This window comes from Arachis ipaensis, chromosome B7 (assembly GCF_059453495.1).
Source record: "Arachis ipaensis isolate K30076 ecotype BB chromosome B7, ASM5945349v1, whole genome shotgun sequence".
Lineage (NCBI taxonomy): Eukaryota > Viridiplantae > Streptophyta > Magnoliopsida > Fabales > Fabaceae > Arachis > Arachis ipaensis.
Genome location: NC_142442.1, coordinates 1,930,692 through 1,954,344, shown reverse-complemented (window position 1 = coordinate 1,954,344; position 23,653 = coordinate 1,930,692). Strand labels below are relative to the sequence as shown.

The 23,653-nt window shown below is 31.2% G+C and overlaps 1 protein-coding gene and 1 pseudogene across 1 annotated transcript; both read right to left on the bottom strand.

Annotated features, from left to right (window-relative positions):
• Positions 1 to 3,538: 3,538 nt before the first annotated feature.
• On the bottom strand, positions 3,539 to 6,543 carry LOC107606448 (receptor-like protein 49; annotated as a pseudogene).
• A 5,109-nt stretch (positions 6,544 to 11,652) lies between these two features.
• LOC107609355 (receptor like protein 23-like) lies at positions 11,653 to 14,875 on the bottom strand. Its single transcript, XM_021106903.2, has one exon. It carries the CDS (start codon positions 14,849 to 14,851, stop codon positions 11,873 to 11,875), a length of 2,979 nt encoding a protein of 992 aa, XP_020962562.1. The 5' UTR covers positions 14,852 to 14,875; the 3' UTR covers positions 11,653 to 11,872.
• Between the last annotated feature and the right edge of the window lie 8,778 nt (positions 14,876 to 23,653).

Here is a 23,653-nt window from a genome sequence, read left to right as displayed (position 1 = left end):
ATTTTATTCAAATCTGTTTTATTCTATTTTTTTTCCTTTCTCTCATTCATTATTGTTAATGGTGAAGACGCGCAGAAAACAAGCGCATGCAAAGTCAACAAAGTAGAACCCACTATGTGTAGAAGAAATAACCATTTACTTTGAAGATTTCGTAACGTCTTTGGCGGGAAGCTGTAATATAAAACTCATATGTAGTTTTCGTATAAAATTAATAGCTAAAATTATTAGACGATGAAAAAATGTCCATTAAGTTTGAAGGTTTTGTAACGTGTTGATGGGATTAATTGATTTTATTCTACCCAAATCTTCTCTAGAATTAGACTCACTGCATACAAGTATAATGAAATATAATAGAATTTTATTTAAAATTGTAGGAATAATAAATATTTATTTAATTATAATTGAATGAATGCACTATGTATAGTTTTTTTTTCCTTCTTCACTCGATGTCGTTTAATAAAAAATCATCATATCAACTATTAAATTTAACGATCTATCATCTGGTATATTATATAATTTATGTATTGTTAATTGTTATTGCGCACTTCTTGGGACTGTCAAGTTCTTTTTGCACGTTTGGTTGCATTGTTATTAAATTTGTACCTATTTATGTTTTTGTTCATAGTTTCCTAACCTTATTAATTTCAACTTTTTTTAGTTTTTACTTGATTACAATGTTTAGTGTTTTAAGTTTTAGGAAAATAATTATAAAGACATGAGTGAGTATTTTATATAGCTTAACATAATGACATATTTTATATAGCTGTATTTTAAGTGCTCCTTGTCTCAAACATTTTTAGTATACCTTTTATATATAATACATATTCAACTCTTTAATTAGTAATGTAACGTAATGTTAGCCTCCTGAAAATTCTCAAAAAAATTTTTAAATTTATATTTGTTCCTTTTTAGTATTGTAAAGGGTGAAGTAGTAGCTATTATTGGTCATAATATTTTATAAAAATATGTAAGAGACAATAAATATCAATCTAAAATTATTTTTTTTATATTTATTAGAATAAAACTCTACATTTAAGTCATAATCCTAACCAAGTTCAATAAAGTATTTTAAATTTATGCGTGCACGTTTACTGCCGTCATTTTTTCTTTTTCCAAATTCGCACATGCAGATTTTTCTTCTTCCCTCCTCCTCCTTTTTCCCTAATGCTGCGTCGTCTTATTCTTCTTTTCTTTTTTCGTTATCTTGCTATTTCGTTATCATCATCACCAACATGATGTATTTTTGTTGATGATTGAGTTTTTTTACTACTTGTCCAAATTTGAACTAATTTCGGTTCATTTGTGAATTAACTGATGTTCAATTAATGCTGCTGTTAAGTATTAACCAAAATTTTTATTCCTTAAGAAATTTCGATTCATTTCTTAGTTCAATTTAGGTTCATTTGGTTTCGTCTAGTTTGAATTTGTTGAACTTGTTCATGTGTGATTGCTTAGTTAGTTTTTGTTCAAATCTGAACTAATTTCGGTTCATTTGTAAATTAACTAAGGTTCACTTGATATGCTGTTAAGTATTGACCAAATTTTTTATTCCTTAAGAAATTTGAGTTCATTTCTTAGTTTAATTTATGCTCATTTGGTTTCGTTTCGCTTGAATTTGCTGAACTTGTTCATGTGTGGTTGTTTAGTTAGTTTTTGTTCAAATCTAAACTTAATTCGGTTCATTTATGAATTAACTGAGATTCATTTGATGCTGCTGTTAAGTATTGACCACATTTTTTATTCCTTAAGAAATTTCGGTTCATTTGGTTTCGTTTCACTTGAATTTCTCCTCCTCGTCTTCCACTTTGTCTTCTTCTTCTTCTTTTTCATTTTTTTTTTTATTTTTTCCTTATTTCGTTTTCTTAAAATTCTTCTTGATTTGCTTTTTTGAGAGGAATAAAACCAAGAAGAAGGAATGCGAATAAGAAGGAAGAGGAACACGAAAAAGAAAGAAGAAGAATGCAAAGAAGGAGAATAAGAAACGTGAAGAAATAAAAGAAGAAGAAGGAGGATGAGATAAATTCATATTCTCCTAGGAACGTTTACATAGTTAGAGCGTATATTTATACTCTACTAATAAAATTAATTTTTATTGGATTTAGACCAACTTAGTTTGACTTGATTGCCAAAAAAATTTAAATATATCTCTATGTATTAATTATTTTTAAAATAAATATATAATATTAAATATAATAAATATATAATTTTAAATATTATATATATAAAATTATATATATTAAGTTATATAAGATAATTTTAGATTATTCTTTCTCGAGTTAGAGAGAAACATAATTGTATTGATCAAATAATTGATTAAGAGTCAAAATATGTAAAGTAAGTTTGACCGAGCAGAAACTTTTCTGTCTTTTTTTTTCCTACTTAACAAAATTAAAGTGAGTTAAAAAGTAATGGCCACACAAAGAAAGTAAGTTGTTAAAATGTTGCGTCATGCATGTACGCGTTATCTTTGATAAAGTTACTAGTGGATGGCCTTTACCGTATGATATGGGATATGACACGATATAAGAAACATTGATATATGAATTTTAAAATATTATAAGACACAAAAACATGTATATATATAAAATATATAATATTTTTTAGATATATAAATCGTAATGATATTTTGATATTTTATTGATATTAAAATATAAATTAATTTTTTTAAATATTTTTAATATTTTATTTTAATTATATTAAGTATTTAGAATATTTTTTATTTTAATAAATAATAATATATACTATATCTAAATTTATTTCAAGAATATATGTTAGAAATAAGTTTGAACATGCTGATACGTGATGGTATTTAAGCGTGTCCATAGAAGAATTTTTTATTTTTTATTAAGACACGATTGGACACAGTAGACACGCGTGTCGGTAAGTGTCGTGTCCGAAATGTGTCCGATACGCGAACACGGCAACTCAGCGAAGCGTCTGTGTGCTTCGTAGCCCTTATCTATTTTAAATTTTGTGGTTCTTTTGAGTAATTGATTGCTTGAAAATCAGGTTGTGCTTCACCGTATACCAGAGTTTAATTCTGATGGTCTAATTTTCGTTTTGAGTATAGACAAATTTTCAACTTGATGGTGGATACCACAATTATTAATTGATTAAACAAGAATGTCTTTAACTAATTTGGATTGGTTGGATGATTAGCTCACTCATCCACTTAAACAAATGTCCTAAATTTTACCTTTCTTTTTTTTTTCCTCGTTTATCTTGTTATTATTTCTGTTCTTATAACAGTTCTTATAATATTTAGCTTCTCTGTTTTGTGGGCTTAATATGTTTAAATAGATCATAGAAGAATTTAGAGCTGAATATGCATGAAAACTAAAAACTATACTATATTAGAAGGTGCAAGTATAGTGAAGCAGAGACATTTCTTTGCAAGTATAATTTACATGCGACATTTCTTACAACTATAGAACAATTACTTACTATAAATATCAAGAAAACCTTCACAAAGTAAAATAAAAGTACAACATGAAATCAAATAAAACATAAAAAACACAACAGCACAAGACACAAACGTGTTACACACTTAGATTACTACCAAAAGCCAAAACAGAGTTGTTCTTGCATGGCGATTTGCATGACTCCTCCTTTTGATCCTTTTACCTCCGAAGATGATCACAAGCCATTGAGGTTTTCCAACTGAGAAACCACAAAATCCCAAGCCAATTCCAAGCACCATTCCAAATGCATATCCTATTGCCACTGGTTTCCAACCAAACCCAAATTTGTCTTCAGCCTCAGAAGATGAATATTGTTGCAAAGAGACATTATTGTTGCATTGAATTGTCAATGGAAGTCCACATAGTCCTATGTTTCCCTTATAGGAATTGTTTGAAAATGTATCAAACTGTTTTCCTCTAGGTAGTGATCCCTCAAGATGGTTGCTGGAAAGATTCAAGACTTCAAGAAAAATTAGATTGGTCAATTCAGCAGGAATGTTTCCAGTAAGCATATTTGAAGAGAGATCTAATGACTCAAGATTTGTCAAATTTCCTATAACATGTGGAATAGGACCAATGAGGCTGTTATGTGAAAGGTTGAGCCCTTTGAGTGCTTGAAGCTCTCCAAAAACATCTGGAATCTCTCCTTCAAAGTTGTTACTTGATAAATCAATATTTGCAAAGGCATTTGGAATTTTTGCCAAAGTGATACTAACTCCTTTAACTGTTGTAGTCATAGAATTATCATATTCTGGTTCAATGTTGCCTTCACCTGAACCTGAATCACTTTGAAGATAATAATACAAACTGCTTTGAATCTTCATGGCTTGAAAATTTTGTATGTATGCTCTTGGTAACGAGCCGCTAAAGTTATTGCTTGATATGTCAAAAATAATCAAACTTGGAAATGTGTTTTCAGATTTCAGTTTGACAATGGGACCATACAACTGATTGCCTTGTAAGACCAATATTTCCAAATTTAATAGATTCTGAAGCCAATTGGGAAATGTATCTTCAAATTTATTATTACCAAGATTCAAATCCATAAGATCTGTGCAATTGGACAAAGATTTTGGCAATAAACCTCTGAACTGGTTGCCATTCAGATTAAGTGTAATAAGATCCTCAAAGGTATCTGGTAAAGTTCCATGAAATTTGTTCATCCAAATTCCTAAGGGATGAGCTATTGGCAAGGCACTGTGGAAATGTTCCTATGAATCTGTTGTGGGACAAGTTGATAACATTTAGAAAAGTTGCATTACAAAAGAAGGAAGAAATGTCATCATCCATCAAGTTGAAGCTAAGATCAAGGTATTCAAACTGATACCATGGGAATTGATGACCTATTGATGTGAACATGTTGTGTGAGAGTTTCAAATGAATTAATGAATGTATATCATGTATCCATTTGGGCACCTTTCCTTCAAGTTTATTATTGGACAATTCAAGATATTTCAACTGTGGAAAATTTCCAGAGAATTTTGAATAACCAATGATATTGTTAGAAAGTAACTGTAGTGCTTGCAAATTGAAAAAAAAGTGTAATTAACACTTGTTTCAGATTCTAGCAATAATAAACTGCAACCTGAAAGGGAAAGATACTCCAAGTTTTGAAGCTTAGAGAAGAGTGGAAAGTGGGTAGTACCACTCCATTTGTTTGAGGACAAGCACAAATGAGAAAGGTTTACAAGATGGAAAATTGATTCTGGAAAGTTTCCTTGGAGCTTATTGTTGCACAAGTCTAAATATTCCAAGGAATAAGATGTGATCTCACCACTTATGGGTCCTATGAACTGATTTTTTGATAAATCCAAAGTTCTCAAAGACTTAAGGGATAAAATTGATGATGGAATTGTCCCATTTAATAAGTTACCTTCAAGGAATAATTCAGTGAGATTTGAAAAGGCTACTTTGTCAGATAATGGCCCTTCAATTTGATTAGAAGAACAATCCAACTGAGAGAGTCGAGTTAAGGTAAACAATGAAGATGGCAACTTCAATTCCCTTGGAAATTGTTATCATGAAGAGAGAGAGTTTGCAAGTTTGTTAGCCTATCAAACACATTTGGAATTTTTCCACTAAGATTATTCCTTGAAAGAACTAAGTAAACAAGATGATGAAGGTTTGAAAGTGATGATGGAATTGAACCATTTAAGAAACTGTCCACCAAAATCAAGGAAGTAAGATATGTTAGATTGAAAAATGATGAAGGAATAGGCCCATGAAAATGACATTCTGAAAGATCCAAGATACTAAGAAGAAAAGTATTACAATTCAACTTTGGAACATGAACCTGAATGTCTTGATTAGCACCAAGATTGAGTTTTTGAAGATTGGGTAAACAGAATATATCACTTGTCAAATACCCACTGATTTTAGTATCAACAAGACTAAGAGTAACCAAAGTGGAAGACAAGTTGGCAATCAAAGACAAAGGACCTGGTGTTGGACCAATTGAAGACATGTCTGTTTCATCCAATACAACCTCTCTCAAAGATGTTGTGTTTTGCAGCAACTTCTTCCAAGTGGTTTCTTTCAAAGATAAAGCAAAATTCCAAGAGAGATCAAGTGATTGTAATTTAGAAAGGTGTGAGATTTGAGAAGGAATATCACCTTTGAAAGCACAATAAGACAAGTTGAGGTGTGTGAGACTCACAAACCCACCAAACTGAGATGGCAATTCAGAACCATAGATATAATTGCAAGCAAGGCTAAGTGTTTGAAGATGAGTAAGGTGGAAAAAAGTGCTGTTAGAATGAATATTACCTACAAGTGCACTGCAACTGAGATCAAGGCCAATCACGTGACTAGACACAGAGTGGCACGTGACTCCCATCCATGAACAACAATCTGTTCCATTGTCCCAGGTCCTCATCTTTGGATAAAGATTGGGACACAAATGCTCATAATATGTATTTTCATAAAAGGTAGTGTTTGTAATGAGTTGAGTCTTGAAGTGAAGTAAAGCAGAACTTTCATAGGGATGACATGAATGTGAAGACAAACATGCAAAATGGAACATCATAAGAACCAACAACATGAAATAACCCATTGATTATTGATTGAAAGTTTTGCTTATTTTATGTATTTATTGATATGTCACTCATCAATCAAGATCCATCTATTTATAGATAATTTTTTTTACTGGAATTAGAAGCACCTATGCCAACCATTAACCATAGATATTCATACCATCCCAATCTATCAATGTCAAGATTTAAGACTAAATCAAATTCTAAGTTTTATTCTAACGAGAGACTTAGATATATTTGGTTCTCAAAAAATTAGAGTATTATTAATTAGGGCTACACAACTATATACATTATTGTTCTATCATAATCTTGAATAATCAAATAATAGTATTTTGATGAGAATAGAACCACCCCTTAATATCAGTAACAGAGAGTGATACAACACTATACATGGTTCAGTATATATACGTACACTTCAATCATGATTAAGTAAAATGTTTTTAGCTTAGGTCATCATATCATAAATTTGTGCTTAACTTCAGTACTTAACCATGCGCCATGCACCATGCACGTACGGGGTGGACAGGTTATTAAAATAAAAAAAAAAAATATAGGTAGACAATGAAAATACTAAACAATGTGAATAATGGATATGTAGGATGTTCAATTTAATAGGTATGCAGAGGATTATATTCATTATTTTTAATTAATTGGTTATTTCTTTTGATTCGATTTACTCATGCACAGTTAACAATGGCTGGATGTTCAATTCACTAAGTGGGTAGATGATTATTCTAATGTTAAGGTTTAAGTGAGCCAATTTTAGAGTACATTGTTCACATTATTTATAAAAATTATTGTCTACCTAGCAAAACTAAAAATTAAATTCGTTAATATAAGTGATTTGATCAATTCTAACTAATGAAATTGAACTGTCAGTAATAGATAACTATTTTTTTTTGTCAATATTGGTCAATTTTTTTTATATTATTTTATTTATTTTAAATTTTAAATTCTAAACCATAAATTCTTAATTCTAAATATCTTAAATTATAAACACTAAATTTTAAAATTGGCTCGTGTTAACTAACTAAAAAATTAATTTTCTATATTTTTGTTTTGAAACTATGTATGTCAACTTCGGGAGTTCTATCATTTTATAACTGAGTAATGTCTCATTTATTTAACCTCAAAAAACTTAATTAATTACTTCACATGAGATATAGATATCATCTTGTATTTAATTATAAAGATTGTCAAATTTATATTCATGAAAAATATGAATTTCTAAGAATTTCTAGCTAAAAGGTGTTCTTTTTCACATTAAATGAAATGAGTCTTGTTATATTTAAGAAAATAATGCTCCTTCATTATTCTAAAATAAAAAATTTAACCATGCTATATATACAAAAAAAAAAAAGATACGAAATTAACTATGATATGGCAATACATATTTCATATTTGATATTTATAATTTTTATTATTTTGCTACATAAAAATTGATTATTTAGTTATATCAGATTTGATTATTTTATTATAATATATAATTATTTTAATACTTGATGATTATTTTGGTAAAAAATGTGTAAAATTATATATATGTGTGTGTGATGGCTTATTTTTTGTGTTGATATATAGAGTATCTTTTAAAAGAGTTTATTGAGTGGGAGAGATTTATATTTTAAAATAGAGAGAGTAGTTAAAAGATAAGAATCCAATACTAGAGACATGAAGGTTAATAATTTTCCATAATAGAAAAAATTTGAGAATATACTCACCCTTTTTTTTCCATCAATAGAAGCTAAAACTAAGGTCAACAATGGAATACACGGAAATTAATGGACATATATAGGAAAAAAGGAAGTCCAAGACAAAAGGAGCACGATCCACGTCCATGTTAAGAATGGAAACTACATTCTACATAGCGTCATGGACGGGTTATAAGTAATAATAATTCCATTTGATTATTTTTGTTTCTTTGGACAGAATTTTTAACCTTTTTTTTTTCTTGGGCTGGAATTTTGATTAGGCATTCCATGAGTCAAATGAGAAAATAGTTGGAGTGAGGGGCTTATAGCCTTATCCACTTTCCTTGTTTTTTCTTTTATTTTTTAGTTTGGTTTTATATATTTGTTACTTAATTTTAATTTTGATGTACTAATAATATAAAATATTTTATATAGTTATGTAATTATATTTATCTTTTTAAATAATTATTTATGCACTTAATAAAAATAATAATTATTTTGAATGATGTGGTGTTATGTGAATTGATGCATATGTGTAAAACTACTTTACACAGGACATTAAAATTAAGTTTTGAGAATGATAATTGTCTTGTTAAAGATATAATTATTTATGTATTTTTTATTAGTTTAAATTTTAAAAAAGGTATGGTATCAAAATTTTTATTGAAAAATTTAAAATTCAATTTTTGTTAGATCTTCAGAAAAAAAAAAAGAATTTAGCATAAAATAAATTAAAAGAAAAATTATACAAAAATTCAAATAAATTTAAAAAATTTTTTATTTAAAAAAATATTTGAAATATAATCATTAATGAACAACCTCGTATTAGCTTAAGATTTTATTCCAACTTTCAACAAAGTAATTAGAGGTATTTATGGATCGGATCTGATCTGCATATCCGCATATTTGCGGTGTTTATTCGAATCTGATCCGATCCGCAGACTATCGGATCGGATCAGATCTGATCCGCATACTAATAGGATCGGATTGCGGATTTTGTGTAGAGATCCACATATTCCATCCGCATATCCGCGTATCCGCAAAAAAAATAAATTAGTAAATATTATTTTGATGTTTTATTTCAATTAATAATTATCATATATATTGTATTATTTTAATTTATTATTTAAAAAATAAAAAAAATTTATTGATATTTTTTAATAAAAATAAGCTTTTAAAAATATTTTTATGTTTGGCGGATATATTCGATATCCGATCCGATCCACAAATGTGCAGATTAGATCGGATCCAAGCTAAAAAATTGTAAATATTGAATTCGATCTAATTCGATAATTTTAGTATCGAATTGAAATTTTGGCGATATCCAATCCAATCCAAGTTCACCCCTAAAAGTAATCCCAAGTTGATCAATTTTCGGAGAGCAATCTAAAATGCTTGATTCCTATTATCACAAAACTAAAATGAAAAAGAAAAGAAGAATTTTTTATTTGTAATAAGGAATATAATAATGTGATGATCAAGTTTGTCAATTTCACCCAACCCATCTCATATTTTTTCCCTTATTCCTTGCATGCATACATTGTCTGTTTCAAATCTTTCTTTAATTTTTGTCGATTATTGGTTGAAGTTAAAAAAAAAAAACTACTAAAATGATATCAAAAGTTTATATTACGAAAAAATAATTCGAAACATACAAATGACAAATAATTCTAGAAAGAGTTAAAAACATGACTAAAATATAATAATAATTATAATGTCCTTTTTAATGATAATTCTCTTGTATATTAATTACCCACTACTATATTTAATTATATATGTTAATAAGAAAATTAAATTGAAAAGTATTTTTCAAATCAAACAAAATAAATTGTGTTTTTTTTTTATATATATATTATTATGGTTACCTATCAATATAATAATACTTTGTAACAAGAACGTATTTGGTGGGATGAATTGATGGTATGATATTGTGCTACAACTCTTGCTTATTGTAGTTACAGCTACTCTGCACTTTCCAACTTGTTATTAGATAGAGTTTTGGTAACGTGTCAGTGAAGTTATTGCATGATATGTCCAAAATAATTCAACTGGGAAATTGATCTTCGGTTTCCAAGCTAATAATTTTCCCATACAAGTTTCTGATTAGACATTACAACACATTACATGCCTTCAAAAAAATTATTTATTTATTTATTTTTACAATAGATGTGTGTTATTATTTGCTTTTGGCAATAGAACATTAGAACCATTAATAGCCCAAACTAATACGGTTTTTACTTCAACTTGGTAATTGGTAACTAGAACAAATACATGTTTAATTACTTTGTTGATGCGATAATTTCACTAAATTTGTAGTTAGATTTTTATAATTTTTTAATTGAGTTTTTATACTACTTTTAATTTTATAGTTAAGTCCTTTTTATATTAAAATTATTAAAATTAACTGAATATTTTTATCAAAAAATATATAATTAAAGATCTAATAAGTTCTTAAGTGCAAATATATTCAAGTTGCAAAAAAAATTCAATTAGTTTTAACACTTTTTACACTAAAAATGACTTATTTATAAAATTAAAAAAATAGGGTAAGAATTCAATTAGAAAAATACAAAAATCTAATTATAAATTTAATAAAATTATAAAAATCAATCGAATTATTAATTCATAAATAAAAAGAAATGCCACAAATTAACATATTATGAGGACAAAAAACAACTCTCTTTAATATGATTTAATAGAAACTCTTGGCGGCTAAACAGAATTTAGTAATTTTGGTTAGAATTTAGTCATCAAAAATACTAAATTATTTTTTAATAAATATAAATGTAAACTATATTAATTCATATGTCAAATTTTAATAAATATATATGTAAATTATGTATTTCTTATATGTAAATTTTTGTAGATATGGATGCGAATTATTACTAAATAACCCAAAATGACATAAGAATTACGAGCACCACTAATCACATTGTAAACCACAAGCCACAAGAACCACTATATACTCTCACAATTTTGTTTGCAACATCAAGTATATAGGTAACAACATACTCAAGAAACATATAACAATATAATTAACAACTACAACCACAAGCCATAAGATCAGAGTATATATTCTGTTATGATTCAAGTTATCACAAATCCATGCAAGTCTAATATTGATATGTCTTATGCTTTCCCTTTCTCTCAACCAAAAACATCAAGTTAGAATCTAGCTTTATTGGCAAATCTGCTTCTTACTTTCCTTTTTCCTTGTTCAACTTCTCATCTCTCTGTAATATACTAACATCTCTTTGTATAGCAATTATTAGCATCTCTGCTTTCAGCTGACGGCTTAGTTTATATTAAATAAAGAGATTAGTAAGGATATTGCCAAGTGTATGCTTGTTTAGGAGTAGGGACACTAAATTAAACAGTAGAATTAAGTCAGAGAGGTGGAAACTAACGAGTATTGTTGTTGAATTTGCATGAAAACAGAAAAATATAATATATAGGGGAGACAATTATATACTACTTTAAAAACATAATTTACTTGCAACATCATCATATATATGTAGCAACACTCTTACAAATTATAAAACAAGACTTGCAGAAATTTAAAAAAAGAAAAGAAAATTACAATAACAAATAAAAAAAAAAAAAGACACAACAGCAATAACCAACATCTGAAACAAATTTCCCATGCAAAAATGAACTTGAGAGTGGCCCCAAGAAGAAGAAGTTGTGGCCATTAAGTTGTTCTTGCACGCCGATTTCCACGGTTCCTTCTTTTGATTCTTTTGCCTCCAAAGATGATCACAAGCCATTGAGGCTTTCCAATTGAGAAAACACAGAATCCCAAGCCAATTCCAAGCACCATTCCACATGCATATCCTATTGCCACTGCTTTCCAACCAAACCCAAATTTGTCCTCAGCCTCAGAAGATGGATATTGTTGCAAAGGGACATTGTTGTTGCATTGTATTGACAATGGCAATCCACATAGCTCCATGTTTCCCCCATAGGAATCATTTAAAAATGTATCAAACTGTTTTCCTTTGGGTATTGGTCCCACCAACTGGTTTTGGGAAAGATTCAAGACTTCAAGAAAGTTCATATTTGTCAATTCAGTAGGAATATTCCCAGTAAGCATATTTGATGAGAGATCCAACGATTCCAGATTTGTCAAATTTCCCAAAGAATAGGGGATATGACCAACGAGTCTGTTATGTGAAAGGTTGAGATCTTTAAGTGCTTGAAGCTCTCCAATAACATCTGGAATGTCTCCTTCAAATTTGTTTTCTGACATATCTATATTTACAAAGGCTCTTGGAATTTTCGCAAAAGGAGTATTGGCTCCTTTAATTGTTGCAATTACAGAATTATCATATTCTGGACGAATGTTGCGCACTCCACTGCCAGCACTAGTGTCAATATAATCTACCAACCTGCTTCGCACTTCATCATCCACAATCTTCATGGCTTGAAAATTTTGTATGTATGCTTTTGGTAACGAGCCACTAAAGTTATTGCGTGATATGTCAAAAATAATCAAACTTGGAAATATATTTTCAGATTTCAAATTGGCAATGGGACCGTACAACTTATTGCCTCGTAACACCAGTATTTCCAACCTTGATAGATTTTGGAGCCAATGGGGAAACGTATCTTCAAATTGATTATCACCGAGATCTAAATCCACAAGATATGTGCAATTGGACAAAGATTTTGGCAATAAACCTTTGAACTGGTTGCCATTGAGATTCAGTGTGTCAAGTCCACGATGCTTAAAAGTATCTGATAAATTGCCATGAAGTTTGTTCATTTGTATATCCAAATCTACAAGGGATGAGGTATTGGCAAGACACTGTGGAAATGTTCCTGTGAATCTGTTGTGGGACAAGTTGATAACTTTCAAAGAGGTTGCATTACAAAAGAAGGAAGAAATGTCATCATCCATCAAGTTGAAGCTAAGATCAAGGTAATCAAATTGATACCATGGGAATTGATGACCTATTGACGTGAACATGTTGTGTGAGAGTTTCAAATGAAATAATGAGGGTATATCATGTATCCATTTGGGTACCTTTCCTTCAAGTTTATTATTGGACAATTCAAGATATTCCAATTGTGGAAATTTTCCTGAGAACTTTGACCAACCAATGATATTGTTAGAAAGTAACTGTAGTACATACAAATTGAAAAAAGTGTAACTAATACTTGTTTCAGATTCTAGCAATAATGAATTGCAACCTGAAAGAGAAAGATACTCCAATTTTTGGAGCTTAGAAAAGAGTGAAAAGTTGACAGTACTGCTCCAATTGTTTGAGGACAAACACAATCCAGTAAGGTTCACAAGATCATAAATTGATTCTGAAAAGTTTCCTTGAAGCTTATTGTCACACAAGTAGAGATATTCCAAGGAATAAGATTTGATTTGACTGTTTATGTGCCCTGTAAATTGGTTATTTGATAAATCCAAATATCTCAAAGACTTGAAGGATAAAGGCCACCAAGGAATTGTCCCATTTAACAGGTTGTTATTTAGGATTAATTGGGTAAGATTTGAAAAGGCTACTTCATTGGGCAGTGGCCCCTCAATTTGGTTATAAGAACAATCCAATTGAGAGAGTCGAGTTAAGGTAAACAATGAAGATGGCAACATCCCTTGAAAATTATTATCATGAAGAGAGAGAGTTTGCAAGTTGGTTAGCCTATCAAACACATTTGGAATTTGACCACTAAGCTTATTCCATGAAAGATCCAAGTCAGTGAGACGCTGAAGGTTTAAAAGTGATGACGGGATTGAACCGTTGAGATGATTTTCCGCCAAATTCAAGGAAGTGAGGCGTGTTAGATTAGAGAATGGTGAAGAGATAGGCCCTTGGATATCACAATATGAAAGATCCAAGATACTAAGAGAAGTGGTACAACTCAACTCGGAAAGATGGACTGACAATTCATAATTCTGTGTTAGAATGAGGTGTTGAAGATTGGGTAAACAAAGTATGTCATTTATCAAAGAACCCCTTATTTCAGTATAAACAAGACTAAGAGTAACCAAAGTGGAAGACAAGTTGGCAATCAAAGACAAAGGATTTGGTGTTGGACCAATTGAAGACATATTTGTGTCATCCAATACAATCTCTCTTAAACACGATGTGTTTTGCAGCAACCTCTTCCAAGTAGTTTCTTTCCACATCAAACCATAATTAAAAGAGAGGTCAAGTGATTGTAATTTGGAAAGGTGTGAGATTTGGGAAGGAATTTCACCTTCAAACCCGCAACCAGATAAGTTCAAGTGTGTGAGACTTACAAGCTTACTAAACTGAGATGACAATTCAGAACCATAAAAATCATTGAAAGCAAAGCTGAGTGTTTGGAGATGAGTAAGATGAAAAAGGGTGTTGTTAGGATGGATTATACCTTGAAGCGCACTACAAGCAAGATCAAGGCCAATCACGTGACCAGACACAGGGTGGCACGTGACACCCATCCAGGTGCAACAATCTGTTCCATTTTCCCACGTCCTCATCTTTGGATAAACATGACGACAGTTTTCATAATAATAATAATCTTCATAAGAGGTAGTGTTAGTAATGAGTTGAGTCTTGAAGTGAAGCAATGCAGAGTTCTCCTCAGGATGGCATGAATGCGAAGACAAACAGACAAAGTGGAATAACATTAACATATGCACACACACCACCACTCTCAGAACCACCAACATCATTTTTGACTATTGCTTTATGTTTTGTGATTCAGATCATGAATTAAGATCCTTGTATTTATAGCCAAACTGGAATTGCAACAACCTATCTTACCCGAATGCATGATTTCTATATTAAAAGCTACAGCTACCAATAATGTTCATGCTATCCCAATCTATCAATATCCAAGACCAAATCAAATTCTGAATTTTTTTTTCTAACGCGACAACTACATATTATTTCTCTATCATAATGGTATTTTGATGGGAATGGAATCACCCCTTAGCTTAGCTTGTGTTTAAACCATTGATGAGTTTGGAAAATTCTAAATTAAAATAGTGATGACTAAATATTATTAATATGATTAATTGCAAAAATTATTAATTGAATAATTACTAATTTAAATAATTTTGCTATGCAGATTTTGTGGTTGGGCCGAAAAATTGCCTAAACCTTGATATTAATTTATTGTAATTATGATAACTGAAATTATGATGCTAATTGGGCCGAAAATAAAAGAAATATACAGCAAGCTCAATTTGATTAAAAATATTCAGCATTGATATAAAATTATTTTTTGATCCTTGTGGCTGAATATTTTGTTATGAGAATGGGCCAGATTGGATTATTTTTGCTACAAGCCTAATTATAATCTTTGCTAAATAGACCAAGGCTTGGTCCAAATTCATTAAGCAAAGAAAGCAAAGTTCCATTGCTTCCAACAGATCTCTCTCTTTAACATATGGTGGAATCCAAATTTTATCAAGGAGGGTTAATGCAGACCTTCGTACAATGAAAGAGAAATTGATTTGATGGTAATCATCAATGCTACACATTGCTCAGCATAGAGGGAAGTAAAAGCAACTTACTTTTATTTTGTTTATCTTAATTTCAAATTGCCTTTCTTTCAACTCTCTCTTCTCTCTCATCTTTCTTCTTCATTTTCGGTCATATCAACACAGAGAAACCATGGAAGCTAAAACTAGCCACCGAAGAGAAGAAGAAGCACGCTACAAGACCATCACAATGATGGCAAGAAAAAGAAAACTAAAAGTATGCTATGGCTAAGATTCTCATCACTTATGGTAAGATTTGGTGAGGTAATCTTAGCTTCTTCATACCGAAAAAGGAAGAAGAAGATCTCGGCCAGTAAGGAGAAGATCCTTGGAGGAATGGCTTGACTCTGATTCTGCTCAACCATCACAGAAGGTAGTTAGGGTGGCTACGTGATGGAAGAGGCAGAGATTGGAGCAGATGAAGTTGTCATCATCAAGCATGCATCAAGGACTAGGAGTCCATCTTGGAGTGCAAGAAAAGATGGAAGGTTCGGATTGATGATTGTTGGTGACCAAAGAAGAACCAGAGGTAATTGCATGTTGGGTTTTACATTCAGTTTCCTCTTCTCTCTCTCTGGCCGAACTGGTTCTCTTGAAGAAGAAGTTGGCTTGTTTTTTTTTTTTTTTTCTGCTTCAACCGTGGAGGCTTCTCCCTCTATAAATAAGGGAGAACAGCCAGGACTTGAAGCAAGGAGCAAGGAGTGAGAGTGCAAGGCAGAGAGTTCACATAGCTACCTAAGCTAACAGTTTTCTTCTCCTTCAATGTATTCTGTTTTGTAATTTTCTGTTTAATTTTGTCATGTCTTGAGTCTCATGGAAAAAGGCAAACAGTGAGGTTTGTAAGAAAAAGTCATAGAGCGAAAAAAGGCAGAGAGTGCAAAATTAAAAGAAAAAGCCATAGATGTCCTTAGAGTTCCTTTGTACATCTGTGTTGTGTTTCATGATTCTGTGGAAATCCCCTTGTAAGTTGGGTTAGCACTTTACAGTAGAAAGCTTGGCAGTAACCAAGTCAAGTTCAGTTTGGGATTAGATTCTGGACTTGTTCCGGATAGGAAGGGTAGTTCCTAGGGAGAATTGGTGTATGTAATCAAAGATGATTATAGTGAAATTCCATTAGTGTTGTGATGGAGACTAGATGTAGGCTGCATTGCACTTAGCAGCTGAACCAGGATATATTTGGGTGTAATTTTCTCTCTCTTCTACTCCATTTCTGTTTCTGCTGCCCAGGAGATAAAACTGAGAAATATCTCGTGCTAGGTCACGAGATAAAAAGAAAAAGTCTCGTGGCTAGGTACGAGACAAAAATAAAAAAGTCTCCAGAAAGTGTTTCAAAAACTAACAAGTGTTTTTAAGTAAAAAAGAGGCTAAGATTCAACCCCTTCTCTTAGCCACCGAAGAACCATCAACCATAAATAGTGGGCTGTGGGCATATATAAAATAAAACTTTAATTTGAAAGGAATTTGATCAAGTTAATCTAGCTAGATTCTCTCATGTAATGTGGCTTATTTAGCTTGAAATTAATTAAGAAAAGAGATTTGTATTACATGTTATACAAATTAACATTAATATAGACGAACATACATTAATATTTCATCAACCATATATACTATAAATTATTTGAAAAATCATTTTAGTTTAGCTTTGATTTTGATACACAATTTTAATTCTTTATATGGGCATTTTTGTCATTTTAGTCATTAATAATAATACATACATACACAATAAACATTCATATCTTTATATATATCATCACAATCAAAGACCATTCAAAATGAACATTTTTGTTCCAGCCTTTCACGTTCAACAACATAATCCTAAAATGAAAATGAACGCTATAAAATTTGGTATAATGAATGAATATAATGCGATCAAATTGTAAACCAATTTCACCAACCCATCTCAGATTTCCTCCATTCTCATGCATACATTGTCAGTCTCAAATCTTTCTTTAGCTGCGTTGTTTAATTTTTGTTTGCTGATGAATTAATTATTGAAGTAAAAGAATGTTAATATACCTTGAAATCTGAAATCAAATAATTAATAACTGCTAATAGGCACATACCTCCTTTATCAATTGTTTTAATCCTTGTTATATTTACTATTTTTTTTCACATATGATATAAATGTATTGGTGTATTTATAAAGATTGCCAAATTTATATTCATAAACGATATGAATTTCTATAATAATTTTCTAGCTAGCTAAAAAGTGCTCTTATATTTAAGGGGAAAAAAATGCTCCTTTCATTTAAAATAAAAAATTGGACCATGTTTCACGTGAAAAAAAAAATTAAATACTAATTAGTTATTATATAAGAATACATATTTGATATTCATATTTTTTTATTATTTTGCTGAAAAAAATTGAATTTCAACTATGTCAGATTTGATTATTCTAATTACTTTGTAAAAGAAATTGTAAAGAAATGTATAAATTTATATAAATACACAGGCAATTTTTAGTGGTAATAGAGTATTTATTTTGAAAAAATTTCTTGTGTGGAAGATATTTGTTTTTTTAAAATAGAGGAAGTAGTTATAAATTAGGGCCTTATAAATTATGAGCACATATACTTAGTTGTGTTACAGGCGTCTGCATGTCAAATATATATTAGGGTGAAAACTTAGGAAGTTGATAGTTGAGAGTCGTTAGATAAAAATTTAGTTAAATCAGTCAAATTATTTAACGATTCTCAGTTATAAATTTTACGTAAAATCGATTGCACTTAAATGTCCACCATATATTAGACGTGACATTTACTCGGTATATGTATCTTTCGTGTTTAACAATTTTTTAATAAAATATATTTATACGAACACTTGTGACACGCATAAATAATATCACATTTTAATATATTTGACTTATTTTTTTTATCTAATTCTTAAAATAAATTGATAAATAATATATATTTTTTAAAATAAAAAATCTTAAATATTTTATATAATTAAAAAATATTAAAATTTTTATTTAATATCAATAAAATATTAAAATATTAATATAATTTATCTATAAATATTTTATATTCTGTTTACGTATCCATGTCATGTTGTTTTCTCTATCCTTATAGATTATAAAGATAACACTAATAATAGATATGTGGTGTTAAAAATAAAAATAAAATAATTGAGAAGATAACTGTCCATAATAGAAGGCATTTAATTATGAATGACCTTTGCTTGACTCACCAAGCATTTAATTTGTCCATGAATTCACACGTTAATGGTTTATTTTTTTTTTTTTCTTCTTATGGTTGTGACTTGTGAGAATATATTCTCTCTTTTTGAGTTTTTTCCAACGCGTAAGGAACAAATTATGACAGGGAATATAGAAGCTAAAACTATGGTCAATAATGGATTATATATGGAAATTAATTGGCATTGGAAAAAAAAGTCCAAGACAAAATGGGTTACAATAATTCCATTTGATTAGTCTTTTTCTTTGGACCCAATTTTGATTAGCCTTTGAGTGACTCAAAAATCAAAATAGTTGCAGTGAGACGGCCTGTCAAGAGTCTGCAGTCTGGCCTGTATTTGACCTGGCCTGATAGGAAATAGGCCCAGGCTCAGGTTATGGCTATTAAAAAGTCTATATTTTTTAAAAGGTCAGGTCTAAATTTTTAAAATAGCCGGTTGGGCTTGTCAGGCCGGCCTGAACCTGCAAATATATATAGAGAGTTTTATTATACTAGTAAAAATGTTATTGGAAGAATTTGAACTTTGGTCTTCTATCTTATGAAAATAACTTTGTCCACTCAGCTATTTGTCTCTTTAATTATATATGTATATTTTGTATCAATATTATTCACAAATTTATTATTTTATATTTTATAATTTTAAAAATTAAATTATATCTTAAATTTAATTATTATTAAAAAAAACAGGCCTATTGACAGATTTCAGGACAGATTTAACAACAGGCCAGACTCAGTACTCATTAAAAAGCCTATACCAAGCTATAGGCCAGGCTAAGGCCAATATACTCTATTACAGGTGTCACGACCCAAAATGAGTCATGACTGGCGCTCAGGAAAATAATCCTATAGCAAGCCTAACATAGTCAAATATAAGTTCAATAAGCAAGTACAAATATTTTACAAGTTCTAAAATAAATAGTTATATATTTTTAACAAAAAAATTAAAATAACTAAGAATGGTTGGTCCTGCCTGTGACATATGGAGCATATACTTCTAAGAATTCGACAAAGAATAGGTACTCATTGCAGACCGTTACTCTTGAATAGAAAGTCTCACACAGTCAAATATTTGTTCTTGAAAAATATTTTTAAAAAAAACGGGATGAGTTTTGCAACTCAGTGACCAGACAATACATCTATAATCAACATGAGACTATACAAACATTATCATTAAAGTAATTTTAATTAGAAAGTAATAGTTGATAATAATAATAATAAGTGAATCAATAAGGGAGTTCTCATACAGAAATCAAATCAAAAGTCCACACTTGGGCGACTCCACCTCTATGGGTAGCCCTTTCCTCTTGTGTGTCCTAACAGAATAACAGATCTAACGTGTGGCCTACACGTTAGGCTAGCAACACCCCTGCTAGCTGGAGTCTGAGTTAGATGCATCTAAGTTAACATCATAACCGCCGTTAACTACGGTTTTCTAATACGAGCCTCCCAAACCAATTCAAAACATATAATTTTAAATACAACAAATCTTTGATCTTTCAAATATATAAGGTATCGAATCAAATCAAATCATATTATACTTTCTCATCAGAATTCTTTCCAATCATACTTTTTCGATCATAACACATTTCAAATATATTTCACAATTTTTAAAGTGAGTATCAACAAATACTTCAATGCTTCAAAAACAAATATTCAAATAAAATCAAACATTTTAGAATAATGCAAAACTTCATCAAAATTATATATAGTCTCATGTATAGTTCCAAAAGTATAAACTTCATAAAAATAAATTATTCAATTTTAATAAATCAATTATTCTAATCAATTTAAAACCGTTCTAGGCAAATATAGTGAATATAATTCAAAGATCATAATAGATATATGTCAAAATAGTTATAGATGCACAATCAAACAATTATAAATGTAAAGCCTACTCACAACGTAGTTCCTAGGAACCGAAGATATGTGCCAAATTCAAGGTAAGGAGGATTGAAGTGGAATGGAACGAATGAGCGTAGAATTTGAACCGGAGTAGCGACAAGATAGAGCTGGCTATAGTTCTCGATTGTTGAAACTATAATCCAAACGCGCCGACGGAACCTTTCCTCTCAACCCGAAATTGCGGCAGCCACAGCCTCAGCTCCAAATCACTTTCTCAGCAACTACAACGACTCGGACTTAAGGGAAACAAGTAGCGGCAGCACCGGTGGTGGTTCCAGCAACAACAGCGCCATACCCATTGACCAGAAACCTCGACAGCGGCGGCGGCAGACGAACGGCGACCTCAATGTGACTTCCCAGCGGCCAGAGGTGCAGTGGCTCTTGCAGCAGCGGCGAGCCACTCCAGCAACCCCTTGTGCAAGCTCTCTTCCTCCGGCAGCGACCCAGACGGCGACGACTCTCCACGGACGGCGGTGGGCCTTCGGCGGCGGTGCAGCTCCAGTGACGACGGTGCATAGCGGGACAGCGTTCCTCTCTTCCTCGAGCTCTCCCTCTCACTAGTGCTCAAGGACGACGGCGAGGGTGGCTTCAATGGCGGCGGTTGCAGCTCGCGACGATAAAGTCGTTCCTCCGCGATGGCGCAGTTGGCAACGATGGGCATGAACAGCAACAGCGACCTCCGTCTCTTCTCCGCGTCAGTGTAGGTGCGTGTGTGTGGGGATGAGCGACGGCGTGAGGGTGAGCGAGGGGAGTGCGTCCGTGAGTGTGTGTTTCTACGAAGAGGGTGTGTGAGGAGCGGGGGTGGGATCTCAACGGCTAGTGAGGGACTGAGGGTTGAGAGAGTGTGTTTGTGTGATTAGGGTTAGGAAAAAAGTAAAGGAAGAGTGGCCCACAAATTTGTTTTTTTTTTTTTGAGCTATTACATTCCTCCCTTCCTTTAGAAATTCGGTCCCCGAATTTCAAACCAACTTGCTATTTATATTGCCTCTTCGGCAGTACAAGTCACATCTATTTCGTACAACTAGACCCTGATGCAAGAAATGATGCATTTAGGAATAAGGAAAGAAAACAACATTGAGACAACCTTATCCGAAAGAAATATAACCACATCATGACAGCATAAGTTTAATAATTTGCACAAATAGATAGCAAGAACAAGGCTAAAAATCAAGCTATCTGAGCAAAGTTGCAGGAAAGAACTTAAGCAGTTTAACTATACAATATTATATCCAGATACAAATTGAACCCAATGCATAAAGAAAATCATTTTGCAAATATTATGCAACGATCAAATGCTGTACATTTTCTTAATATTCACATATACAATGTAGCAAAAGGAATCGATATGAAGCACCATCAATCACAAAGAACAGATTGCATAATTAGAATGATATGAAAAATGTCAAAAGCACACTACAAACTCTAATTGGAGTCCAAATAACATAGCCAAAAGTGTAAAACATATAGAGTAACACAAATTCCAACAATACACCCAAAATATAAAGCAATAATTAAAAAGCACAGTCATATGAGATTCCAAGAGTTCGAGTTCAATTATGTGGTGGATAAGGATGAGAAAAAAAGAGAGGCAAGGTGAATAATTAAGCATAATATACATGGCCAGATTCCAGATTTAGAGACAAACATAACCACCACATCAAACCAAGCATGCAAGATATAGCCAGCAAAACATTTTCAAATCATATTATGCATATTAACCTTAAATGTCGAGTGATAAGAGGTAGGAAGGTTAAACAGAAGGAAGGAATTTAATCGATCTACAAGGCTCTTTAAGGGCATTGTGAAAGCAGCATATTAGTATGAATAGTTCCGCTTACTCAAACATAGCATTGGCCCTAGCCATCCTTTAGGTTAGCAATCGACAATCCCAAATAATAAACTAACAAATGTGCTACATATACACCAATTGATAAACAAACAAAATGCCATTAGTTGGGAAACAATACCACCAATCTAGCAAAGTTTTGAATTTCATTACTCAACCACCATTACAATGCAGCGCACTCAAGGAGTAATAGAACCACGGATTTAGTGAAGCTCAAGAATATCGACAGACGACAACATATTTCAATTAGTTGCAATCCTGAGCAACTTGAAACCAGCAAAGTGATGTCTCAAAAAAGTCATACAACATAGGATCAGTTAAGCAGCAGACTAATGAATCAATGTGACTGCCTCAAAAATTCGATCATGTTAAGAACTTTGCAAAACCTATATATCTTTAGAAGAAAAATGGTTGATACAACAATTTAAAATAAATTGTACTTAGATCATGATGTGCAAATTTAAAGAATAATAGTACAACTGATAATCAAACCCTTAACGTATGAAGAAATGTCAACCTAAGATGTGGGCTATGAACTAAGGCAAAATACTAGTAGTAAAACAGTCAATTTTCAGAATTTCTAACAGACAATATTCAAAATATACTGTGATTGTTACCAAGAAAAAATTTGGCCAAAAAGGAACAACTTAACACAAAACCCTCAATGCAGAGACTCTTTAATCAATTAAAATCCTTATTGGGCAAACAAAGTAGAATCCGCAACATAGTTAGATAATCAACAAAACCATGGGATAATAGAAAATATTGATTCTGCAAATGAAACAAAATCAGAAAAAGAAAAAACTCCTTTTTTTTTTTTTGAAACCATCAGTAAGAAGGAGTAACTTAATACAAAGCCAGCTACTAAATATTACCAAAATTCAAAACTACATAACAAAAACAACAATCCTATTAGCCAAGATAATCCAGCCAAAAGTACAAAACTAATTTATTTCACTGCCTTTCACTATTAAAACAAATGAATCAAAGCTCAATAGGCTGTAAAAGGACAAGCTGATAAATTTATTACACTAGAGCACATAGTCT

What these genes read in the sequence shown, in the direction of transcription:
- LOC107609355 (XM_021106903.2), bottom strand. Translation starts at nt 14,851, where the DNA reads ATGATGTTGGTGGTTCTGAGAGTGGTGGTGTGTGTGCATATGTTAATG.